This window comes from Meleagris gallopavo, chromosome 2, assembly GCF_905368555.1.
Source record: "Meleagris gallopavo chromosome 2, MGAL_WU_HG_1.1, whole genome shotgun sequence".
Taxonomy (NCBI): Eukaryota; Metazoa; Chordata; class Aves; order Galliformes; family Phasianidae; genus Meleagris; species Meleagris gallopavo.
In genome coordinates, this window is record NC_139405.1 from 94,213,924 (window position 1) to 94,236,964 (window position 23,041).

Sequence of the window (23,041 nt, forward strand, 5' to 3'; positions counted from 1 at the left end):
GACTAAATCTCAGCAAAAGACAGAAAGGTCATAGTTATCATGGTTCTGTTGGTCTTAGGAAGTTTGTAGGTGTTAGGTTTTAGATACTGAAGTTCATGCATCTGCAAATAGGGGAAAAAAAAAAAGCTGTGAGTATAATTGGGGTATTGTATTGTCCTATGTGGGCAAAAGTAAGGAAACAGCTAATGTGGGGAAATGGGGTGGTGTAATAAAGCAGACTTCTCAGCAATCCTGAGATGTGAATTTTCCACTTCTGGAAGGTCAGTATCACCATGACAAAATAATAGTAGCAAATATGACATTAAGACTAGATATACTACATAAATTACCCTAGCTGATTTGAAGAAGTGTGGTTTTTGTTTGCTTTTTCTTCCCCATATGTGTAACTTTTAAATTATCTTTACTCTTTGTGATAATGCATTTAATATGTGTAAGATTGTTTTCTTTCTCCTTAGTCATTTGTCAACTCTCCATCTGGGCCCTGAAACCTAGGATAAAAATGCTCTGCATAGTCCTATCCTTTTGCTGTCTTGAGGATGATATATAAGTATTATGGAATCTTTTTATAGCACATTTTTTGTCATCTTATTTGTCCCAGTTGTTTGCTGCTGCAGCAAAGCTGTGCTTTCAGCATAGTGCAAGGGTTGAGAGAAAAAAACAGGCTTAGAAATGCTGAGGATGCTCAGAATATCTATAGTTTTTTCTAAAATTAGCTTAGCAAACTGATCAATCTGTCATGTTCTTAGGAACAAAAATATCTGGCGCTGTGAGCTGTAATACCATCAGGTTGGAAAAGGGACATAATGGATGTTTGGCTCTTGGAAGAGATGCTGCATATATTGTTTGGGTAGCTGGAACAGGGTGAGTTAAGGAATGTATTTTTAATAATGGATAATCAATGTAGGTCAAAGTAAGCTAATAACTCCTACTGAAAATGACAAGAATTAGGAATGAGATTGTGTCAGACACAAGTCCATGTCCTAAGGATGTGTCCTGCTTGCTCACATGACATTTTGTCAGTGCATCCCATGGCTTTTTCCTTTTGCTTGAGTGCCTTGTCAGTCAGGGGGTGTATATTTACTCCAAGTGCTGACACTGCCCAACTAGCCATTGCTATTTATATTGTTTCCAAATATGTAGCAGGCAGAAGCTGACAATGGGGTTTGCAATAGCAAAAGAGTGCAGAGTATCAATATAACTGATAGGAGTATCTTGACTTTTGCTCTGTTTTTCAGACTGCTCTGCAATGACTACAGCAAGATATAGGCCTACCTGGGACTTGGTTCTTGACCCGTTAGTATCCTGCAAGCTCTGCCTTGGTGAATATCCTGTGGAGCAGATGACAACAATAGCACAATGCCAATGCATCTTCTGTACTCTGGTGAGTTTACCTTCTTTTTAATTAGGCATAGAAAACAATCCGCAATTCTTAACAGAAGAAATGATATGCATTTTTACTGAGTATGCTTTACCTTGAAGTGTTGATGTTACACTAGAAATAGAATCATAGAACCACCAAGGTTGGAAAAGACCTCCAAGATCATGCAGTCCACCTACCACCGATATTTCTCCACTAAACCATGTCCCTTAGTACAATATCTAAACATTTCTTCACACATCCAGGGATGTTGACTCTACTACGTCCCTGGACAGTCCATTCCAGCACCTGACCACTCTTTCAGTGAAGAAATTTTTCCTAACATCCAACCTGCATCTACCCTGGCAGAACGTGAGGCCATTCACTCTAGTCCTATCACTAGATAGGCAGAAGAGGCCAACTTCCACCTTGCCACAGCCTCCTTTCAGATAGTTGCAGAGAGCGATAAGGTCTTGCCTGAGCCTCCTCTTCCCCAGACTAAAGAATCCCAGTTCTCTCTGCTGCTCCTCATAAGACTTGTGCTCCAGACCCCTCACAGCTTTGTTGCCCTTCCTGAAGTGCATCCAGGGGCCTTGATGTCTTTCTTTTAGTGAGGGGCCCAAAACTGAACACAGTACTCAAGGTGCGGCCTCACCGATGCTGAGTGCAGAGGGATGACTTCCCTGCTCCTGCTGGGAACTCTATTTCTGATACAAGCCAGAATGCTGTTGGCCTCGGCTGCCTGGACACACTACAGGCTTATATTCAGCTGGTTGTCAACCAACACCCCCGGGTTCATTTTTTCCACACAGTCTTCCAGCCACTTTGCCCCAAGCCTGTAGCATTCTCTGGGGTTGTTGTGGCCAAAGTGCAGGACCTGGCATTTGGTCTTGTTGGACTTCATCCCGTTAATGGGTGCTGGTGCTGCACACTTGACACAGAGAGTAGCAAATAAATATCTCAGTTTTCCTATTAAAAAATAAAATTAACTTAGTGCTTTAGTATATTGTCATACACAGTTACATCCTTACCAGATTATTCACTTTTACTTTGTTCTCTCTTCTATCTGTGACTTGGATTTTTTATTTTATTTTTTATTTTATTTTATTTTATTTTTTGCTGTTGTTGCTTGTTTCGTTTTGCTGTGAACGTGCCAGAAGAAGTAAAAAGTGTCTCATATATTAATTTTTATTCTATAATACTAGAATCACTTAACAGTTTGTTGGCTTCTTTTAATTGCTGTATTGCACAAATACATTCCTGGAATGGCTTTAAAGTAGAAAACACCGATGAACACAAATGTAATGTTTAGCAAGGATCATCCTCACAGCACATGAATATTGCTGATTTATAAACAGAGAAATAAAAGTAATAGTAGCTTCCCACCCCTAATGGTGATTTGGAATAAAAATATTAGATCCTTTAATTTTTTGATGACTGCAAGTACACCAAAAATCTTCTAATTGTTCAGCAGTGGAAAAATTGCAGTAACACCAATAAGAACATAATTTCTAGGATATGTCTTATTCAAAGATGTTGAGCATCATAAACTCTTGAGAAACTATAGGTTCAGATAAGGGATCACCTGATTTTTAACTTGAAACTCCTTTCAACAGAATTTTTCTGGTGTTAGCATCAGAATTTTTAAGTGGTCTTTACTGGTTCTTTTTTTATCTAGAAGTATTGCCTATTTTTTTATAATTTGTTTTTTTTCTGATGATGATTATCAAGAATTACCAACAAAAGAGACAGCTCCTTATTGTTGCTGTTTGAAAAAGAAGCAGTGTGAACAGCTCAGATTCTAATACATGTCATACTCCAAAAAATCCAAGTTGTCACAAAGAGCTTTCCCTTTGATGTTCCATGGTAAAAGAGATGAATACACAAGCAGGTAAACAGATAAAGTCTGCTGTAAACAATATTTCTGTCCAATTAAAAAGTGAGCATTGCTTCATTATGCACTTCTGAAAGAAGTGTTTACTCAAGCATGCAAAAGCATATAAAATAACAGGTTTTACAAAAAAACAGACTGTTGGACTTCATGAAAACTGTTCTTTATTGTACAATGGTTAGTTCTGGTATTTACAGCTGAGTTTTCTGCGTCTCTGTTTCCTGGATGTAGAGAATATTTTATTTTCAGTAATTTTTCAGTAACTGTTATGAGGTAGCTGAAAGGCTTCATTATCAAATGCCTCTTCCACATCATCATATTCCTTCCAATGTTTGCTGCCATCCCTTATCTTCTATTTCTTCCGCTTACTTGCTCTTAGTGTAATTTTGGAAGGTATAACCTGTTACAGATACTATGATGATAAAGAAGTAACCTTCACTAATAGACCAGGATCTAAGAGCAGGCTAAGTAAACTTACCATGTTAAAATTAGATTCCTGTATTCACCTCTACTCAGCTGGAATAATCATTTTTAACATCCTCATTTGATTGTTTTGAATAATTAATTCAGTTTTGACCTTTTCAGGAGAACAAACCTATCTTGTCTACCTCAGGATTTGTCCGAGCTGATGTTTGAGTCCCTGAAAAACTTATTTGCCCCCAACTTGTCTTGCAAAGTAAAAAGAAAATAAAGTTACCCTTACTTTCATTGGCTGAGGGCGGGGAATCAATTTCAGCCGTTTGAAGGGGCAGAACACTGATCTGGGCAGCACAGGAATTCAGAGTGATGGGAACACAAGGCCTTCATCTCTATCTTCGGGACAGCCTAAAGGTTAATAAGTTTCCTACGAAAATATTTCTATAATTAGTCAGGCCAAAGTCTGTATAACTAATGGTGAACGAAGAAATTGACAGCTGTGGTATTCTTTCATGTTTCTGGAAACTTGATATTTCTGGAAATTATCAGGGTAGTCCTCAGTATTAATCTGGCTGTTTACAAAACACCATTCAAGTTACTAAAAAAACAACAACACCACCAACAACGCAGAGTAAATCCTTTCTACTTACTTTCAGAACAGCCCTAACATTTATGCCTCCTGCCTTACCGGGGCTGCTCTGAAAGTAATTCCTCCTATTTAATGACGTTGGCCCATGAGATCAGAAGCAGATGTAGGTGGTATGCCAGTAGGTATTGAACCTTTCCACCAATATTCTTTCACGTTTTGTTGCCATGTGACAAATGGTAGCAGAGGAAGATTCTAACAAAGTGGCATCCAACGTGGAAGTGTGTATGAAATAAAGGTGTGCAATTAAATTCCTCCATGCAAGAAAAAGAAATTAGTCTCACTAACATTAATTGGTGCTTGCTGAATAGTTCTGGAGAACAAATAGTAGATATGAGCACAGTGAGACAGTAGGTGGTGTGTTTTAGCAATGACACTGTCGTAGCTGTTGTGAAACAGTGGGTCACCCTTGCTGGTGCAGAGTTTGCTCTATCAGATAATGTTATTCTGCTCTTTGTAGCTGTTGTAGTTGCCATGGAAATAAATAGGGGGCATTACTTTCAGAGCAACCCACATAATACAAAATAAATTTAACAAAAATGAAGTGATTCTGTTTGCTTTATTTTCAATTTCCATCTATAAGGAGAAGAATGTTATCATGAAAGCTTTCTGAGCAAAACATGTAAAATTAATTACTTCTCCTGGGAAAAGCAACTGCTACGAGACACCCTATCTTGAAATTTAAGGCTACCTCCTGTGTGCTAATTTATAGTAGGAAAAAGTGACTTTAAAATGCTTTAATGTCTTACTTTTTTGATTCAGTTTAAAAAGCACACTTAAGATTTCCCCTGTTGACCTGATTCTAAGAGGACAAAGATGTTGACAATACTCAAAAAATGAAGAAACAAAAAGCTAACAGCAGGCAGCTTATTTTCCTTCCTGCTCTCTAGACTTTTGTCTCTCTGATACATCAAGCAGTCAAACAACAGATATATTCTTAATGGATGCAAATGTACAAAAACCTGAGAGCTCAATAGCATTGTGTGTGCATTAACAATCATAACAATAAAAAACATGATGACTTGTTGTACTAGTAGCCACAACTAGCAAAATAATACAACGGGAAATTGTAGCTTCTCTGTCTCATCAGCTCACGAGTGGCAACCTGCTCTATTCAACTCAGCTCCACCAGAGAGGGAGGCCCCCATTCTATCTTTCTGAATAGCAATTTTGTGTTATTGTATAAGTGTCGGGAAGAGAGAATCCCTCATGAGATCTTTACCACAGCACCACTGTGGCTATAAGGGAGTGAAGGCTTGTACATAGAAATATTAAAGGATTGAGGAATTTGCATGGTGATCTGAATTCTGCCTACAGGCTAGTAACACTGCACTTAAAAGGTCTCTTTGTAACATTCTGACTCAGATTGCTGAGATTTAGACTGAAGGGTCAGAGTCAGGACCAAGAGCTGTGGCAAAAAACAGTTTTCATACTTCTATTTGATACTTCTTTTTCTTTCTCTCCTTCACATCACTGCAGAGATCACTGTTTATCTCTAGTCTTTGACATAAAAACAAGAAGCCAGAACAAAATTGTATATATATACACAAATGTATGTATGTAATATGTACACACATATAAAATCTCTCTCTGTACATAGATATCTATATAGAGATATAACTTGGTCTATCAAGATCAAAACCCTGCAGGCCAAATACTTCTCCAGGTGTATTTCTACTTGTTTTAGTACAGCCTGCTGAATCTATTATACGTAGATTATGTCCAAAGTATGTAGATACTGCTCCAAAATCCTTTAGTTAATATCTAGCCTTTGCCTGCTATCTTAGAGGAGGTAGAAGGGGAGCATATTTAGCCCATTTGCTGCTTTCAGTTCTCGCCACTTCATGATCTATGTTGAAATTCTTGTGTGTTTTATGGGACAGGATGTTCCCTTGATACCTTATCAATTGTATATGTACTTAAGTTACAGCTGGTTTTGTTCCAGTTAATAAGTTAGCTGCTGAGATCTGTTTCCAGATTGTGTGCATTTTTTAAATACTGTATAAAGCATACAGATAATTTTAAATAATATTGCAAGTACAGTGATGCCAGCACTTTTTCTAAGCCAAGCTAAGATCTTCTTGACTTGATACGAGACAGTTCAATTCTATTCAAGATTTTACATAATACTGATCATACTGGTACCAATGGATTCATTGCTTTTCTTTCTCAATTTAAGAAAAAATAATAAAAAAATTCAAGTGGTGAGTTAATGGAAGTAAATATCTTGAAGAAATACAAAGCCCGAAAGAGAGCTTGTCTTTGTTGATGGAGAAATCTGTTTTAGTCACTCATCTGCTATCTTACTACCAGCAGAAAGGAGGAGGGTTACTCAGATGCAAGATACAAGCTCTGCAATTAGAAAATAAAACAACATCTATTTAAGCCTTACTTTCTGCTGCCATAACTGCCTATGACTGTATTATAAAACTGGTATAGCAGTGTTAATTTCTCTGTCAGTAGATACTCATACCCCGATTCTTATCCACAGTCTCACCTTAAGCCGTGGAAACAGCTGGTTCATCTTCTCTGGTGTTTTAGGTGTCTCTCTGAGTTTGGCTTAAATGATCTGAATATTCATTTAAGCGTATTCTATCTCAGGTAGCATGACAGTAAGTATAGTGTTGGACTATCCTGCTATCAGTACTCCTTTTTAACCAGGATTTTCTATCTGCCTAATCATGACTGTCTATACACACCTGTTTAATTCCAGTCATTTCCCTAACTGAGCTCCTTGGTAGGATGAAGACCTGAATGGAAGACCTATGAGCAACAAGACAAACATTATTAAGCTGTCTGTAAGTGGCAGCAAACGTTATTTTTTAATTGCAATTGACTGAAAGCACAGAGAGCATTACTGAATTACAGTAAAATGCAAAGGTTACTTAGTACTCTTCCTCATTCCAAATGAGGCAGTTTCCACTTTCCCCAGGCAGTGAGGATACCAGGAGCAGAGTGCATGTGAGCTTGGCAGCCTTCCCAATACAGCTAAGAAAGCTGCCCTACTTGCTTTGAAGCAGGAGGGAGGGGAAAACCAAATGGTTTGTGCCATTTTTATAGAGCTCTGGGTAGTTTTCTAGCAGCTGGAATGTTTTCCTGTTTCCCACCATCTTCTGGCAATGCTTAGAGCTTGCTGCTTGTTCTCACTTCCCTGAAACCTTAACAGAGAGCTGATACCAATCTTGACACGTGGTGTGTCAGTACAGGCTTTGTGATCACAGGTCATTGTGTTTACATAGCAGTTGACATTGCAGTTCAGGTTCTGGCTCCCAGGTGCTATGATGACAAAGCTCCCTGCTTTAATAATGAACTGGCCTGTTTGCAGAGTAAGGTGCAACTGGGAACTGCAGAACCTTAAGTGAAAGCTGAGCTTAAGAGCCTTCATCTCTCCCCTCTCTAGTGTGATTTTACTGGGCAAGATAAACATTAGTTGCCTTTATCAAGATGTTGTGAAAACTAGTTACTTATTGTTTGGTTACTGTTTTGCATGTGAAAGGGAAAGGTTCTTTGCTGCAGGGGTATTGGCCTCCAACTCAAAAGTACTCATTCTGTTCTGAAATTTTAAAAAGTAAAAATAAAACGTAACCTCTCATGCAACTGTTTTCATACATATATATGGCCATACAAAAAAAAAAATAGTTAAGAATGTAGGCAGCTATAAGTCTTCCTTGCCTTATCTTTCTCAATTGAGATGTTCAGCTGGAAACACACAGTTGTTTTTCAGTTTTATGTTAGTAGTTTCTGCTACTTGGTCCTGCTAATAATCTTCCCCAGACATCACTTGTTGTGCCTCAAAGAATATTAGCCTTATTCTAATGACATTTGTCCTGCTGAAGAAGTCAACAGGATTCCTCTTTAAGAGATATTTCTCCCTGAAAATAGCTGCATCTTGATGATACTATGTTCCTTCTTGCTTCACTTAGTCTTTTGTTGACTGATGGCAGTATAAGTGAAACTTCCCTGTCTTCAAGCTGAACACTGGTGCAGACAAATGCTGCACCCCTTCACTAACATATATAATTTTTGCAAGTTGTTTGCATCAACTAAGCAGTGTATACCAGTGAGTGTTATGATATTTGGGTGTAAGGTCAGAAAGTATTTGGAAAGAAGCAGAGCTAATGCAGCCAAGCCTTTCCCGATGTCCGCAGGATGAATCAAGGGCTGTGCCTTTGCACAGTCACACTTGTACCAGTTGAATCTCTTCTCTGGGCTGGCAGCTGGCTTGTTTCCTAGCCTGAGGTTCTCTCAGCTCACGAGAGCATGAAGACCTCTGTACAACACCTTATTTTATATCTGAGGGAAGGATGCCCAGGGAGTTTGTCCTGAGGTATAGTAGAACAGGTTGCAGGTATCTCCTCCAGCCAAGCTATCATTTGGCCATTACCCATGGGCAAGAAGATGTGACTGAATTTAAGCTGAGAATATGGGCTATAGCAGGATGTTATACTTCTGTACTAAGCAGTTATCACCTGTCATGTTTCCCACCTCTTGTCCTGGCCAAAGTTCATTTCTCAGTGCATGTCTTTAAACTGAAAAAGCAACCAAATTTGGCACTAGATATTTCTCCACTGCAGAACCATGTAGATTCTTGTATTAGAGTGAAATTTTGCATGCTTGTGTAGCATGATTTTTGCCTCAGCCAAAGTAAGGATATAAAAAAGGGTAACTGGGTAAGAATGTTCCATTATTGCTTTCAGATATTCAATTTGAAGTACTACATATCAAGTGACTGTTTTCTCATGTGATTTATTAAGGATGATGATTCAGATAAAAGTTTAATAACAAATGCAATTTTGGTAGTCTGGATTTCTTTGAAAGTAAATTCTTACCTCTGACACAATGTCTAGGTAAGTGGAAATGATCTGTTAAAGTTTAAAGTAGAATCAGAAACATTAAGCATCTGTCTAATGTACATCTGTCTCAGATCTAGGAGGTTTGTGATGTTGCATATAGATTGTGTTCTTGGATTTGGTCCATAATAGGTGACAGTATATCTAATAAAGAGAAAAAAATCACCGCTGTGCTTGTGTGTATGCCTTAGGATATTTGTGATTTAGCATACATAAATATTTCCCTGTAAATCACTTGTCATTTGAATAGGATTAAGATGATACTAAAAAGCCTGATTGTAGATCTGCTATAGAGAATTGTGCGCCAGGGAGCAGCAGTGCAAGAGCACTTTAAAGCTGAGTCTGTGATTAAATAAGAATAGGTTTGAGCAGGATTATAACTACTGCTTAACACACACACACACAAAGAAGAAAAAAATACCCAGAAAAAACAGTAAGTTTGGAAGAAGCTTAAAAGCTCTCCAAGAAAACTACAATGTTTTTCTTCTCGCATGTTTATGTTTCTAAATATACCACTGAAATCTGACAAAGTATTTTTCTCTTTCCACAGAATGCTAACATTAAAAGCACACTTTTTTTTCAGCACCAGATCGCCAGTCTTGTTGCTTTTAGAAGATCTACAGAAATATTGTGAAATGTAATGTATAGCTGTAATATATGGAATTCCTACTCTTCAAAAATTAAGGAAACCTCAGGTTCAAACCTAATGCAGTCATGATTGAGTCCTCTCCAGACAACACCCAACTGTAGGCTGTTGTTTATTTTAGAGGAGTTTTTCCTTTTGGAATTGTTCAGCTTTGCTTTCCTTTAGACAATGATTTCTTCAAGGAAAATTTTTCCAGTTCAGAGTGAATTTTCTGTTTTGTCTAAAGGGAAGGAAAGCATTATTCCAAAGATAATAGCCATACGGGCACCCAAATTCATCTTTCTGCTTTTTACTTGTAGCAATGAACAATCACTCATTCTCTCATGCACTAGCTCTCTCTCCCAGTTCCCTTCTGAGATTATTGCACTCTGCTCCCTATTTACTATTCTAATCCAAAGCTAAAAACTAGCATTACATCACCTTACCCTGAAGACTTATATAGTGTCTACCAGTATAAATACCTACGTACCAGACAGATTGTGGAATTGGCTTATGGAATTAGCACAGAGCAGTGGAATAACCTTGGTATCATGTTCTCCTCTGCCAAGAAAAGGTACCATCTTCCCAGTATTCAATTCTGAGCAACATAAAGAAAAAATCCTGGGATGCAGAGTATAAAACAAAACTATTTTAAGTAGTTGTTGAAGTGTATTTTAATATTTCCTACTTATCAGTGTACATTTATCACGTGGATTTTAAATTTTGGTTCAGTATATTTTTAGCACAAAAATAGCTACAAAACAGTGCTAAATACTTCTCACTTCTTGTCCTTTCGTATTTATTTTCTTCACAGATTATTAGACCAAAAGAAATGATTATATTCACCTAGACTGGTGTCATTTGTAATGTAAATCTTAAAATACCAACCAGCATTTCCTATCTCTTCCTGTTGTTAAATGCAAGTTTCAGTAAATATATGGGTGAGTTCATACATTTGTTTTATGTATGCATATTTACAGAGGTTAATCTAATCCTATTTTACAGATGATAGAGATATTGCTGGACTCTTATTAATTTGGTCTAGCTAAAAGTAGTCTTGCTTGGAAATGTCTTATTGTTCAGTATGAACTTTATTTTCAATTTTTCCATTTTTTTCCATTCCCCTTCTTTGCATTGGAAGTCAGAAGTACTAATTTTAGAATCAGAATTTCTGTTAAATAAAGCAATAATCTCCCACATTGAAGAAAGCACATCAACACTTACTTGTGTTCCTGAAGTGGAATGCAGAACATAGAGATTGTCTGCTCAAGGTGAAGGATTGTTCTCCCAGCTGTCTTACTAATGCCATTGTGCAATGTTTTTTCGAGTGCAGATTTTGTTTTGGGATGGGCTGTGGCTTAATGCCAGCACTAAAATAAATTTAAAGCTTTAAGAAATAAGTCAAATGTTATGGTGATGATTATACTTGGCTCTGCAATCCTGTCGCTCTTTTCGGCCTCTCTAAATGCACTGACTTATTTATGAAATTTCCCGGATGACTTCATACATATATGTGCAGAATTAGTATAGTTAGAAGTCTGCATTATGAGAAAATCCACGTAGCAAAAGTTAAGGAATTAATACAGGATAATCTTCTTGCCTGCCCAACTCTCAAATGAAAAATGTCATCTTAAAAAGTCATTTCTTATCTCCTGGGATACTAGCAATAGAGTGTTCTTAATAGTAATCTTGCTATAATTTCTTGAAAAGGTGTGCTCTTCAGTTTCAAACAATGAAGTCATTTAGCATATGTATTTCCAAATGTTTTTAATTCAGTGCATTTGTATTACAAACTTACCTTAAAGACCAAGTGAACACTTTTTTTCCCCTCAAAATAGACAGTAGATGTTGCCCCACATGGGAAAAACAGAAGTTTTCTTTATATGTTTTGATAGTTTTATCTTGGTTTTGAATGTCAAGAGAAAAAACAAGTCAAAGCATCTTCATTAGAAATAGCATAATTGTTGCAAGAATTCTAAAAGAAAAAAAAAAAATCCAGACATTTTAATTCTTTACATTGAGATTTTGCTGTGTCCTGTGCAGGTTAGTTAGAGTTAAATGTATCAGAGTGAAATTATATGTTAAAGTCTGGAAGTTAGGGAAAGTTTAGATTCTTATAGGGGCCTTTGATCTTTATAGTGTTGGACAAAGATGTTCAGCTCTAAAGCAACCGCACCTCAGAGGTCATTGTGATTGTACCTTTCTGAGCATCGTGGTCCTTGATGTACAAAGGTTAGAAGTGCAATTCATTGTGCAGAGTCTTAAATATCTGCTTGTGCTTGGCAGCTTCAGGAGGGAAGTTGTTCCTTTATTTAGCCCTCTATTGCTGAAGAGAAAAAAAGAAAAAAATAAAATAAAATGAAGAAGTATACCTTGCTTATTTTGGAAGCTCATAGTAAACCTGAGTTGGGCTCTCAGTTGGTCTTTGTGGGAGAATGGGTTTAGACCTAAACTGCTCCAATGGATGCTATCCTGCCCTTTGTCAGGGGAACAGCAATGACAAGATGATTCTTAGATTACCAGGTGGAAGACAGTCATTGAGACACCAGCTGTTAAGAAAGGACAGCAGTGATGTACAGCAAAAGGACAGAGCAGGAACACACAAAGAATATGTAATCACAGGGAAAAGCACAAGTGTATTGCTCAGGGGAACTAATCAGTCTGCTCTTACTGATCTTATGCTGTTTGACAGCAACTGGGGCATGCAATGAGTCTTGACTTGCAGTCTGAAACATGCTGTGCAATGGTTTGCTTTCTTGTGTCTGAAGGAAGTTGCAACCATTATATGGCAGTGTTTTCATGAGGTTCCTTGTCTAGCATTTATATATGATAGCATATTACAAGCTTGTTTTAACTTAAAAAGCCCATCCAGAGGGATGTGGACAGGCTGGAGAAGCAGGCCCATGAAAACTTAATGAGGCTCAACAAGGCCAAGAGCAAGATGTTGCACTTGGGCTGGGGCAATCCCAGGTATTTATATAGATTGTGAGAAGAGCTCCTTGAGAGGAGACCTGTGGAGAAGGACTAGGGGGTCCTGGAGGACGAGAAGGAAATGAGCCAGCAGTGTGCGCTTGCAGTCCAGAAGGCCAACTGTGTTCTGGGCTGCATTAAAAAAGGGGTGGCCAGCAGGGAGAGAGAGGTGATTGTCCCCCTCTACTCAGCTCTTGTGAGGCCCCATCTGCAGTACTGCATCCAGGCCTGGGGCCCCCAGTACAGGAAGGACGTGGAGCTCTTGGAGCGGGTCCAGAGGAGGGCCACTAAGATGATCAGAGGGCTGGAGCACCTCTCCTATGGAGAAAGGTTGATGGAACTGGGCTTGTTTAGAGAGAAGAAAAGCTTGGAGAAAAGAAGGCTTTGGGGAGACCTCATTGTGGCCTTCCAGTACTTGAAGGGAGCATATAAACAGGAGGGGGAACGACTGTAAACAGTCGTTTACGAGGATAGGATAGTACAAGGGGGAATGGTTTTAAACTGAGATAGGGGAGATTTATGTTAGATATTAGGAGGAAGTTTTTCACTCAGAGGGTGGTGAGGCACTGGAACAAGTTACCCAAGGATGTTGTGGATGCCCTATCCCTGAAGGCATTCGAGGCCAGGCTGGATGTGGCTCTGGGCAGCCTGGTCTGCTGGCTGGCAATCCTGCACATAGCAAAGGGATTGAAACTAGATGATCTTTGAGGTCCTTTTCAACCTAGGCAATTCTATGATTCCATGGAAAATGCGAAGATTTGTAAAATGGTATAGATCTGTATACTTCAATTTAGTAATCTCCTGGAGGGCTGTCATAGCATAATTCCTCCTTTTCTCCCCTGAATCATTTGGTATGCTTAAAGTACGTACACTGGACAGAAACACATGCCACAAGCACCTGTTCACTTTTTGCAGCTGTATTGTAAAATACAGTAGTTTGACTAAAGATATCATAAAAGGACATGTTTTACTTCAGTATTAGAAAAGAATCACAGAATCACAGAATTGTAGGGGTTGGAAGGGACCTCTAGAGATCATCGAGACCAACCCCCCTGCCAAAGCAGGTTCCCTACACCAGGTCGCACAGGTAGGCGTCCAGGCGAGACTTGAATATCTCCAGAGAAGGAAACTCCACAGCCCCCCTGGGCAGCCTGTTCCAGTGCTCCGTCACCCTCACCGTGAAGAAGTTCTTACGCACATTCGTGCGAAACTTCCTATGCTGCAGCTTATGTCCATTTCCCCTCGTCCTGTCTCCACATACCACTGAAAAGAGACTGGCCTCACCACTATGGCCGCCACACCTCAGATATTTATAAACCTGGATCAGATCCCCTCTCAGTCGTCTTTTCTCAAGGCTAAACAGACCCAGTTCACTTAGCCTTTCTTCATAGGGGAGATGCTCCAGGCCCTTCACCATCTTTGTGGCCCTCCGCTGAACTCTTTCCAAGAGATCCCTGTCTTTTTTGTACTGGGGAGCCCAGAACTGCACACAGTATTTCAGATGAGGCCTTACCAGGGCAGAGTAGAGGGGGAAAAGGGAAAAGGAGTAGGAGTCCATATGGTTTTAGTCATTACTCAAGCTACAGGAACAGACTACAACACACTTGATCCTTCTTCATGCTGTCTAAGCATGAAGACTATCAGAGTACAGAAATTGAATATAAAACTGAATGCAAAGGAAATGTTTATTTTTATGACCTACTTAATTCATAGTAAAGATTTAATTTTTCTAAAATGACAAGTCTTATTCTGGCTTTATTACGTCAAGCTGTATATGTAAACAGAAATGTGAAGAAGAGCCACTGTCATTTTTTAGCAGGTTTAGAGTATCACTGAGTATAACTCAATTAAATATTTAGATACCTAATTACTGAAATACAAAGTATTTTAAAGAAAGAAACAATTAAATTCAATAAAAGTATTGCTTCAAGTATGAGTAACTCTCCCTAGACATGTGTCAATTAAATGAGAAATGAAGACACATATTAGTTTTGTAAGAGCCAGTGTACAAAAGAAAGGATATTTTGTTCCTTTTTCCCTACTTTTGTCATTATGTTCCTAATTTCAGTTCCCATTTTCTCTGGGGAATTTTATGTAATGCAGTTCATTTTGAATGTTATTTTGGGTGATTTATACATTTTTCAATCATCCTATATAGTACCTTATTGCCTTAGTGGGAAGGCTGTTAGGATATTTTTTCACAGTATGAGATCCTTAAAACCATCACAGAAAATGAGCAGCAGTTTGTTGCCCTTTTATAAAAGTTATTTGTATTTTAATGAATTTTACATTAGAATTAGATGCCCATTTACACACTGTATTGTTTTACTTTCATAGTGGTGCATTTCCAGTACTGCACCAGTTAATTTTTTTTGCTGCAAGTAGCACATTTTGTGTCTGCGCTCATGCCACAGGTAGCCTTTGCTTCAAACTGCCTTGCAAGCTCTCTGGATAACCACTTTTCTACCTGAGAAATCTCTAGACTGGAGAAGTCTTGAGCGAACAAAAAAATTAATCCTCTGCATAATTGACTAATGATACTTCATGGCCTCAAGACAGCATCTCTGTTCCCAGAAAGCACAGCATCATAAGTGCACCTTATTTGGGTTGGTTTTGAGTATATTGTGCCAGTGCCACATCAGTGGAAAGGGAAAGCCTTGGACACTGCCTGTGGCAGGGATGAGCTATATCTTTCCTTGGAAGATGTGAAGAAAGAGAAGCAAATCAAATGTGTTTTGGCGATGCTCCCAAACAGGCTGAGAGAATTAACCACATTAATGATTAATGATAGCAAAGCTCATTCAGCTCGAAAAGTACTTTCTATAAGTGCTAAGTGCTGGCATTAAAATTGTATGCGTTTTTGCTTTAATCCACAATTGGCATCTGCAAATGGAGGGGAAAGGGAAGAGCCAACAGTGTCATTATGGCATGCTAATACCTCATTCCAGCTGAAATCACAGCTTGCCAAGGCACGCAACCTAGGGCCTGGTTCTTGCAGAGCTCATCCTGCTGTCATTGCTGCTAGCAGTCCTCTCAAACCACTACACCTCTCTGCAGGGATAAAAGTGAAATGTTGGAAACCTTTTGCAAGTCAAAGATCTCCTAAATGAACTGTTATCTCCAGTAAATCCTTGCTTATAAAGAAGATGTAGGCTCTGATTCATCACGGAGGGTTTTTCTAATGCATAAAAAATTTTTAAAGATATCAATTATCTAGTCTGTTTTCCTTTTCCAAAAAAATAGACCTGTTGTCTCCATTGAGTAAGAGAGGCAGGAAAGGGGAATCAGAAATGATTTGCAAGCTATCAAGGCAATGGCAGTTTGTCACCAGCAGAGCCGTGTACCATAGCAGCTGAAATTATGTGGGTAGAAAGTGAAGTTTTTGCTGTAATCAGGCTGTGAGAGGTAAAATCCAAAACAAACCACTAAGCTACATGATAGGTTCACTGAAAGAAGCAGCAAAGACATATTATGAGAGAGAACTGAAGATGGATTTGCTGAATGAGTAGACTCAAGGCCTGGACCACAGCAGCCACAAGCCATATGCACAGGGCTGGGCCAAACACATGCCTTGTGACCTGGCTGCAGGGCAGAGACTGCTTTGTGCAGTGAATTCCAGTGGGAAACGCTGGGCTCAGCAGGGCTGACTCAGCCCTTGGCCTTTCCAGGCTGGTGCTGGGCTTGTGCTGTATGTATACTTGTACTAGCTGAACCCATGAGGTGTCCACCATGGTGTGACCTGTCCACTGGCAAACAGACCCTCATTTGCTCTTCCTGTGTAGCATCGGGCTGGTTGAAGCTGAGGAATCTGCAGAGAAAAGGGTTTCTCTCCCTTAGTCTTTCCCCTCACCTCCCTAGCAGGCATCTGTGTACTCACCTTGATGGGAGAAGTATGGAGGTAGAGGGATAGATATTCCTCAAAACTTAATGAGGGTTGGGCTTGACTTGCCCTTTTTCTAAAGTAATCCCCTGCCCTCTCTCTTGCTGACAGTCATGCTGTGTGCCAATGTGTCAGATGCTAATGTTTTCAGTTATGACTTAGATAAGGTGCTACGGTTGCTAGGAGAGAAAAAGTATTAGTACCACTAATATTTATTATTCGGTACCCATGGAAACTGTACTTCTTCTGGGAGTCCTAATTCTCACATTCTTGCTTCTTATGGAGCATAGACATACCATGAAGTTTACATAGTTATTTTCTAGAAAAAGAAGGCAAGATACACTCCTTGCTCTCTAGTGTTCTTGACAGACATCTATCTCTCGGTAATTACTGCCTACTAAACTGTGTTGTGATTTCCAGTCACACAAAGATTTTTGGAGTCAGGTTTTTACTTTTTTTTCCTCTTAGCTCCCTGTTTGATTTGTCTCTTCCCCATTATTGCTGTTTTTTTTTTAATTTTAATTTTATTTTATTTTATTTTGTTGCATATTTTAATTTGAGGAAGAATTATTTCATGAGGAAGTGAACTTGTTATTTTCTACCTGAGAGTATAGCCACAATACATGCTGTGAGTACAGGCCATGGTAGTTAAATGGACACATCAATATTTTTGTCAAAGAAGTTTATGTTCTTCAGAGTTCCAGAGGAAAAGTGTTAAAATATTGAGTGGCTTACTTTTGGTGGAATAGTTACCTCAGTCTTTGGCTCTCTTACAGTGCCTAAAACAGTATGTGGAACTTTTGATCAAAGAAGGTCTAGAAACAGCAATCAGCTGCCCTGATGCTGCCTGCCCAAAGCGAGGTCATTTGCAAGAAAATGAGGTATGTTTTTATTTACTGCAGATTGTTGGTTTTTTTTTTTCCCATAATGTCTATATGTATCTTGCTCTTTATGTTACAGCTGACATTGTTGCCAGCATACATTTTTAACAATCTCAAAAGGTCAAACATTTTCTCTCCATTTGTTGAAAATGTCCTTTCTGTTCTTAATTGGAAATTTATCGTTTTCTTCCTTCAACAGATTGAGTGCATGGTTGCATCAGAAATCATGCAGAGGTATAAGAAACTACAGTTTGAAAGAGGTAATGTATGTAACACTATTCATTACAAAGTTTTGGGAATGGTATCACTCCTCAGCAATCCCAAAAATCAGAATCTGGTTCTGCACAGGATCATGTGCATTAATTGCATGATTGTCAGAAAGAAAAAATGTATATATAGTTTCTGCTTTTGTTGGCGTGATGCCCATTGCAATGTTCTAGGAATAAACTAAGGAAAGAAAATTACTATGTATTGTGCTGCTGTGTAACTGAGGGAGGGAGTGCCTTCTATTTAGAGTGTGCTTGAGAAGTATCCTGTTTCTTTTTAAGAAGCCACCAATATCCCTTATGCTAAAATCTGGTACATAAATATTAGGCAGTTAAGTATGTAATGATAATATGGCTCTTGTTAATTTTTATGAGGATATAAGCTGACTGGCTCACTTCAGTGATGTGGAACTGGGTGAAATCTTGTAAAGAGTATGTGACCACAGAGAACTTAGAGTAAGGCTTTTGCTGAGGGAAGAACCCAGCCTAGAGACCACTAAAGTCAGTGGTGAGTTTTTATTGACTCTAGTTGGCTTTGAAATATGAAATAACTTACCAGTAAACAGCCTCCAAGAGAAGGATGAAACCGGGTAACACTTGTTATTCTTGTGGTTATGTTAGTGCAGAGACCAACTGAAAGTATAATCCTACTGGGCAAGGCACTGTAAAAGCACTTTTTCATACATTATACCTGTATAGCTGTATAGTTATATAGGTATATAACTATATTTGTTAAGTACAACTGAAGAAAAATACCACATCTTGTTCTCAGAACAAGTTTAGTTCAGTGAATGAAAATGAATAATTAATTCTGATACTGGAAACCCGCTTTACTTTGGTGCCTATTTGATAAACAGGCCAGGTTTATGTCTAAGTGAGTAGAATAAATTAAAAAGCTTCCTTTGAAAATGTGTGGTTTTGAATGCCCTGCCAGTCAACCTCAGCTGGAATATATTGTTGTGGAAGGCTGGTCCTTTGAAATTTGTTCTTTTATGTCCCTGTCCAGAAGTGCTTTTGGATCCATGTCGGACTTGGTGTCCGTCCTCTACTTGCCAAGCAGTTTGCCAGCTCCAGGAATCAAGCCCACAGAGCCCTCAGCTGGTCCAGTGCAAAGCCTGCGACATTGAGTTCTGCTCTGTTTGCAAATCTAATTGGCATCCAGGTCAAGGCTGTCAGGAGAACATGCCAATCTCTTTTCTTCCAGGAGAAACAAGGTAAAGTATTGCAAAGGATCAAGTGTTTGGAAACAAAACACTGAATCTTTGAACAAATATAAATATGAATAGTAAAGAAGCAATTTCCAGATATTTAGTTTAAAGGTGTTTTCCTTCATCTAGTCATTTGCATTTTTATAAATGTGTATTCAACAGCGGAATAGACCTCTCAGCTGCCTCACCCCTTGTCACCATTCCCAGCAAAGTGCAAAGGAGCTCCTTCAACCTCTATCAGCAGCTCTTTTGCCCCAGTGGGAAAAATATGACTAGGATATTGTCCTGATGAGTTCCTATTCATGTGCTCTTTGTGTGTGCTTGATCAGAATAGAATCTCAGTTAACTTCATGGAAAGCTAGAATGCTTGATCTATTTTCCTTATTTTTTTCATTACTTTTACTTCTTACTTCATTCTTTACCTTAGGTAAAAACTAAGGTGAGTTTTCCTTAGTATTTTGGAGCTTAATGTGCCAGTAGCAGTTTGTGCTATCTGCATTTGGAGTTTCATATACACTTCATGTATTCAAAGCATTTTTCTGTGACATGGTTGCCTATAGTATGACTAAAGATTTTATGTCCTTTTATCCAGCCACTGATTAAAGGGCAATCAGTTGATTCCCCATCAGTTAATCTTGTATCTCCCACTGGCAGTGGCTACAGGAAGTTACATTTCTCAAGACATATTTCAGTGTTTGGCATGCATAAAAGCTCTGCAGGGTATAAAGCTCCTCAATGGAATTAAATGTTCTTCCACTGTTTCCTCTTTGTTGTGCCCACTGCATGATGGAGTGTCCTACAGTTTTACATAGTGGTACAAGACAAGAAGAAGAGGCACTGATTGTAACTTATGAACCATGCTTCATTAGGACAGTGTTAGAGACGAAGAGATGAACTCTGAAATAACAGCATTCCTCAAAAACGGTTTTTGTTCTGGAGGGAAATTTCTAGAGAAGATTCTCAAGGAAAGCAGGAACATGCAATCTCAAGATTTTTTTGAAAAAGTAGGGATAACTTCTCAGCACAATTTTTAAAAATTCTTCTCTAAACACTCTCATGACCGCATATCTTATAAGTTCCTTACTGTCTCTGACAGTTCCGTTTTTAAAATGGAAGAAGACGATGCTCCAATCAAGCGCTGTCCAAAGTGTAAAGTTTACATTGAACGAGATGAGGGTTGTGCCCAAATGATGTGTAAGAACTGCAAACACGCCTTTTGCTGGTACTGTCTGGAATCTCTTGATGTGAGTAGATGCAGTACACTCTGATTCTCAGGAGGTTAGAAGTTCGTTGTTTTGCTATCCAACTGTCTTATTTATCAATTAATACTAGATCATTATTTTCTGCATAACTTGATGCACTGGGACCCCCCAGAACTGATGCTGGTAATTTAGTAGAATTTGTATATTCAATTTTACCTGTCTGACCTATGTGATCTTAGCGTTTCGTCCATCTGAGCTAGGAAATAATTATTATAAAGTAAAATTTTGTGAAAATATTCTGTTTTCAATCTTTACGAGGCATTTATCGTGGGAGTTTTTGGCCTCTTTTTTAATACTGCTTTATTTAGCACTGACTTTTCAATGTTCCCTTTCGTGAAAAAGTTGCAGGATAAGTATAGCAGTGTTCTCAGTTCTGTGGAAGTTTAGCAGACAAACACTAGATTTGGTGCGTCACCATGCAGGAGGCTAAAACTTGGATTTGTTTACTGCTTATTGTTTCCATGAGACAAGAAATAGGTCTCATACATCAAAAAGAATGCAGTGTTACTCTAATACCAGGAATTTGTCAGTCTATAAGCTGCTGCTGTGTTTACACAGCCTGTTATTGTGCCCAAAGATCAGAATACATATAGTATACAACATCTGTTTCCATGTCATCCGTTTTATTTTATAGCATTGTTAACAATAGCAAAGGAAAAGTTTTAGGCTCCTAAAAGCTACTCAGTGTTCAAATCCTATGGTTGTCCCATTTTAATGTTTTACCAACAGACCTACAATTGCAAGCTTGTTAAATACTCAGTTAAAAAGGAGTGTTCCCCTGGTACTTGACTTGCTTGTAAAAGGATGGTAGGACAGATGGCAGAATCATTTCTCAAAAATCTGTATTGGCCTTACTTTTATTTTTCAATTAATAAAATAAACCAAGCCTTGGAAGCCTGCGGTACAAGTATTTATTCTCCTTTGTTCCTTATGTATGTGTATATAATATGTGTCTTTGACAGCTTTTGTTCTTGGACCCTCTTTCTAAACTTGATATTAGCATTAAATATTTGAGTTGAGAGCCTTTGAGAGAACAGATTCCTTATATACACTTAAGACTTCCTATACAAAGCCATTTGTGAAGAGACTTAACTGTAAACAAAGGCACTTTGGAAAGGTTGAACCTGGTCATGACCACTTTATCAAACTTTTACCTTCATGTACAATTCCTGATTTTAAGTTCTCAGGAAGTAGTATTCTATAATTTGAAGAATAGTTTGTACTTCTGTATATTGCCTACCTTTCCACTTAATATTTTTCAGGTTTATTGCCTACTTTTCTATTTAATATTTTGTAGGATGACTTTCTCCTCATCCATTATGACAAAGGACCTTGTCGAAATAAGCTGGGACACTCCAGGGCATCTGTTATTTGGCACAGAACACAGGTAAAACTCAGATCTTTAAAAGCATTGTATGGATCTACAGAGAAACAATACTGTAACGGTGCCTTCCTTTCCCTTACTCATTTTAACATCTCAGAGTAAAATCCTGTTCTGAATGGTAGCTAATGTCCATAGCAGGTTTAAAGAGGGCAACAGCTTGGAGAAAAATATTTTGCTGTCCCAGAAAGGACACCCTGTGGCAGAAAACCATGAAAAACTATAAAGGATTATGTTTGCTGAAATAAGTAAAGTCCCAATCTGAATCTGTTCTCAGTAAATGTGGTGGAAATCTCTTTTGCCAATACCCCTACAGTCAAACGGGAAACTTATCCTCCAAGAGATTTTTTGCTTCCAATGCAGAACTGGAAAGGAATAAGCCTGGGTATGCTGGATATGGCTCTGGGCAGCCTGGTCTAGTGGTTGGCGACCCTGCTCATAGCAAGAGGTTTGAAACTGGATGATCACTGTGGTCCTTTTCAACCCAGGCCATTCTACGCTCAGTATCTTGCTATTGCTTCAAGTTGACTCACTCATGGAGATTAGATAGAGCTTGGTAGTCTAGCGTGTAACCCAGTGATCTTATTAGTAGTTCCAAACATGGATTCAAACTGACAATTACAAAGAGTCTGAGGATACCTCTTGTAGTCTAGAATCAGTCTGACAGGACCCAGTGTGAATGCTTGTAATAAAAGCACTGTCTGCACTACTTTCATTCATGTAATATAAATGCCAGTGTGACTTAGTCTAATCTACTGCTGTAAATTAGGCAGTCATTTCAGAGATAACAGAACATCTGGGTATCTAATTCATCTCTTCCTAAATTAACTGTCTGCCAGTAAATATTTACCATAGCTTGGGAAGAAGTAAGTTTCTTGAAGTACAGGTTTCTTTCTGTTTGAGAATAAACTGAATTCTGGACAAACAAATGATATGAGAAGAATCACAGCCTTCTCCCTCCAGAGCACCAAAGTTAATGTACTTAAGCTTTCTTTATATATCTGTAATAGAGGGGATTCACTCTATATTTGGAATCTGTTCTTTGCAACAGTAGTTAATACAAGTGTGATTGATTGACAGTATGCTTGATGTTCTGGTCACTGCTGAAAAAAAAGAAAGAATTTTCTTCCAGTGAGAATATAGTTCTGCTGAACTTACTACTGGCAATTCAATGTTGAATTCATTTCCTTATGTTAAGTTTCTTTGAGTATTTATCCAAGGAAAATTGAAGTGAAACTTTGTTTTATTGTTTGTGGATTTTAAAAAAATGATATATTTTGGCCAGAAAGAATGATTTGGTGCTACACAGGGCAGTGACTTCTTCAGAAGCAACTGAATTGAGTGGAAAATAAGTAACCCTCAGTCAGCAACCTACTATTAAAAAGAACTAAGTAAAAAAAAAAAAAA

The 23,041-nt window shown here is 38.4% G+C and overlaps 1 protein-coding gene across 5 annotated transcripts in view; it reads left to right on the forward strand.

Annotated features, from left to right (window-relative positions):
- Positions 1-23,041, forward strand: part of RNF144A (ring finger protein 144A) — a 63,164-nt gene that overhangs the window by 33,891 nt on the left and 6,232 nt on the right. For 3 of the 5 annotated variants that reach the window (XM_085217980.1, XM_085217977.1, XM_085217979.1), the window contains 6 exons: positions 1,236-1,381; positions 17,413-17,517; positions 17,717-17,777; positions 18,790-18,997; positions 20,088-20,235; positions 21,551-21,640. In XM_085217980.1, coding sequence (XP_085074106.1) covers positions 1,247-1,381; positions 17,413-17,517; positions 17,717-17,777; positions 18,790-18,997; positions 20,088-20,235; positions 21,551-21,640 — 747 coding nt within the window. In that variant the 5' untranslated portion in view covers positions 1,236-1,246. Of the gene's footprint in view, positions 1-746; positions 862-1,235; positions 1,382-10,600; positions 10,728-17,412; positions 17,518-17,716; positions 17,778-18,789; positions 18,998-20,087; positions 20,236-21,550; positions 21,641-23,041 lie in introns of those variants that run through there. The other 2 variants (XM_085217978.1, XM_085217981.1) reach the window with 2 other exon arrangements.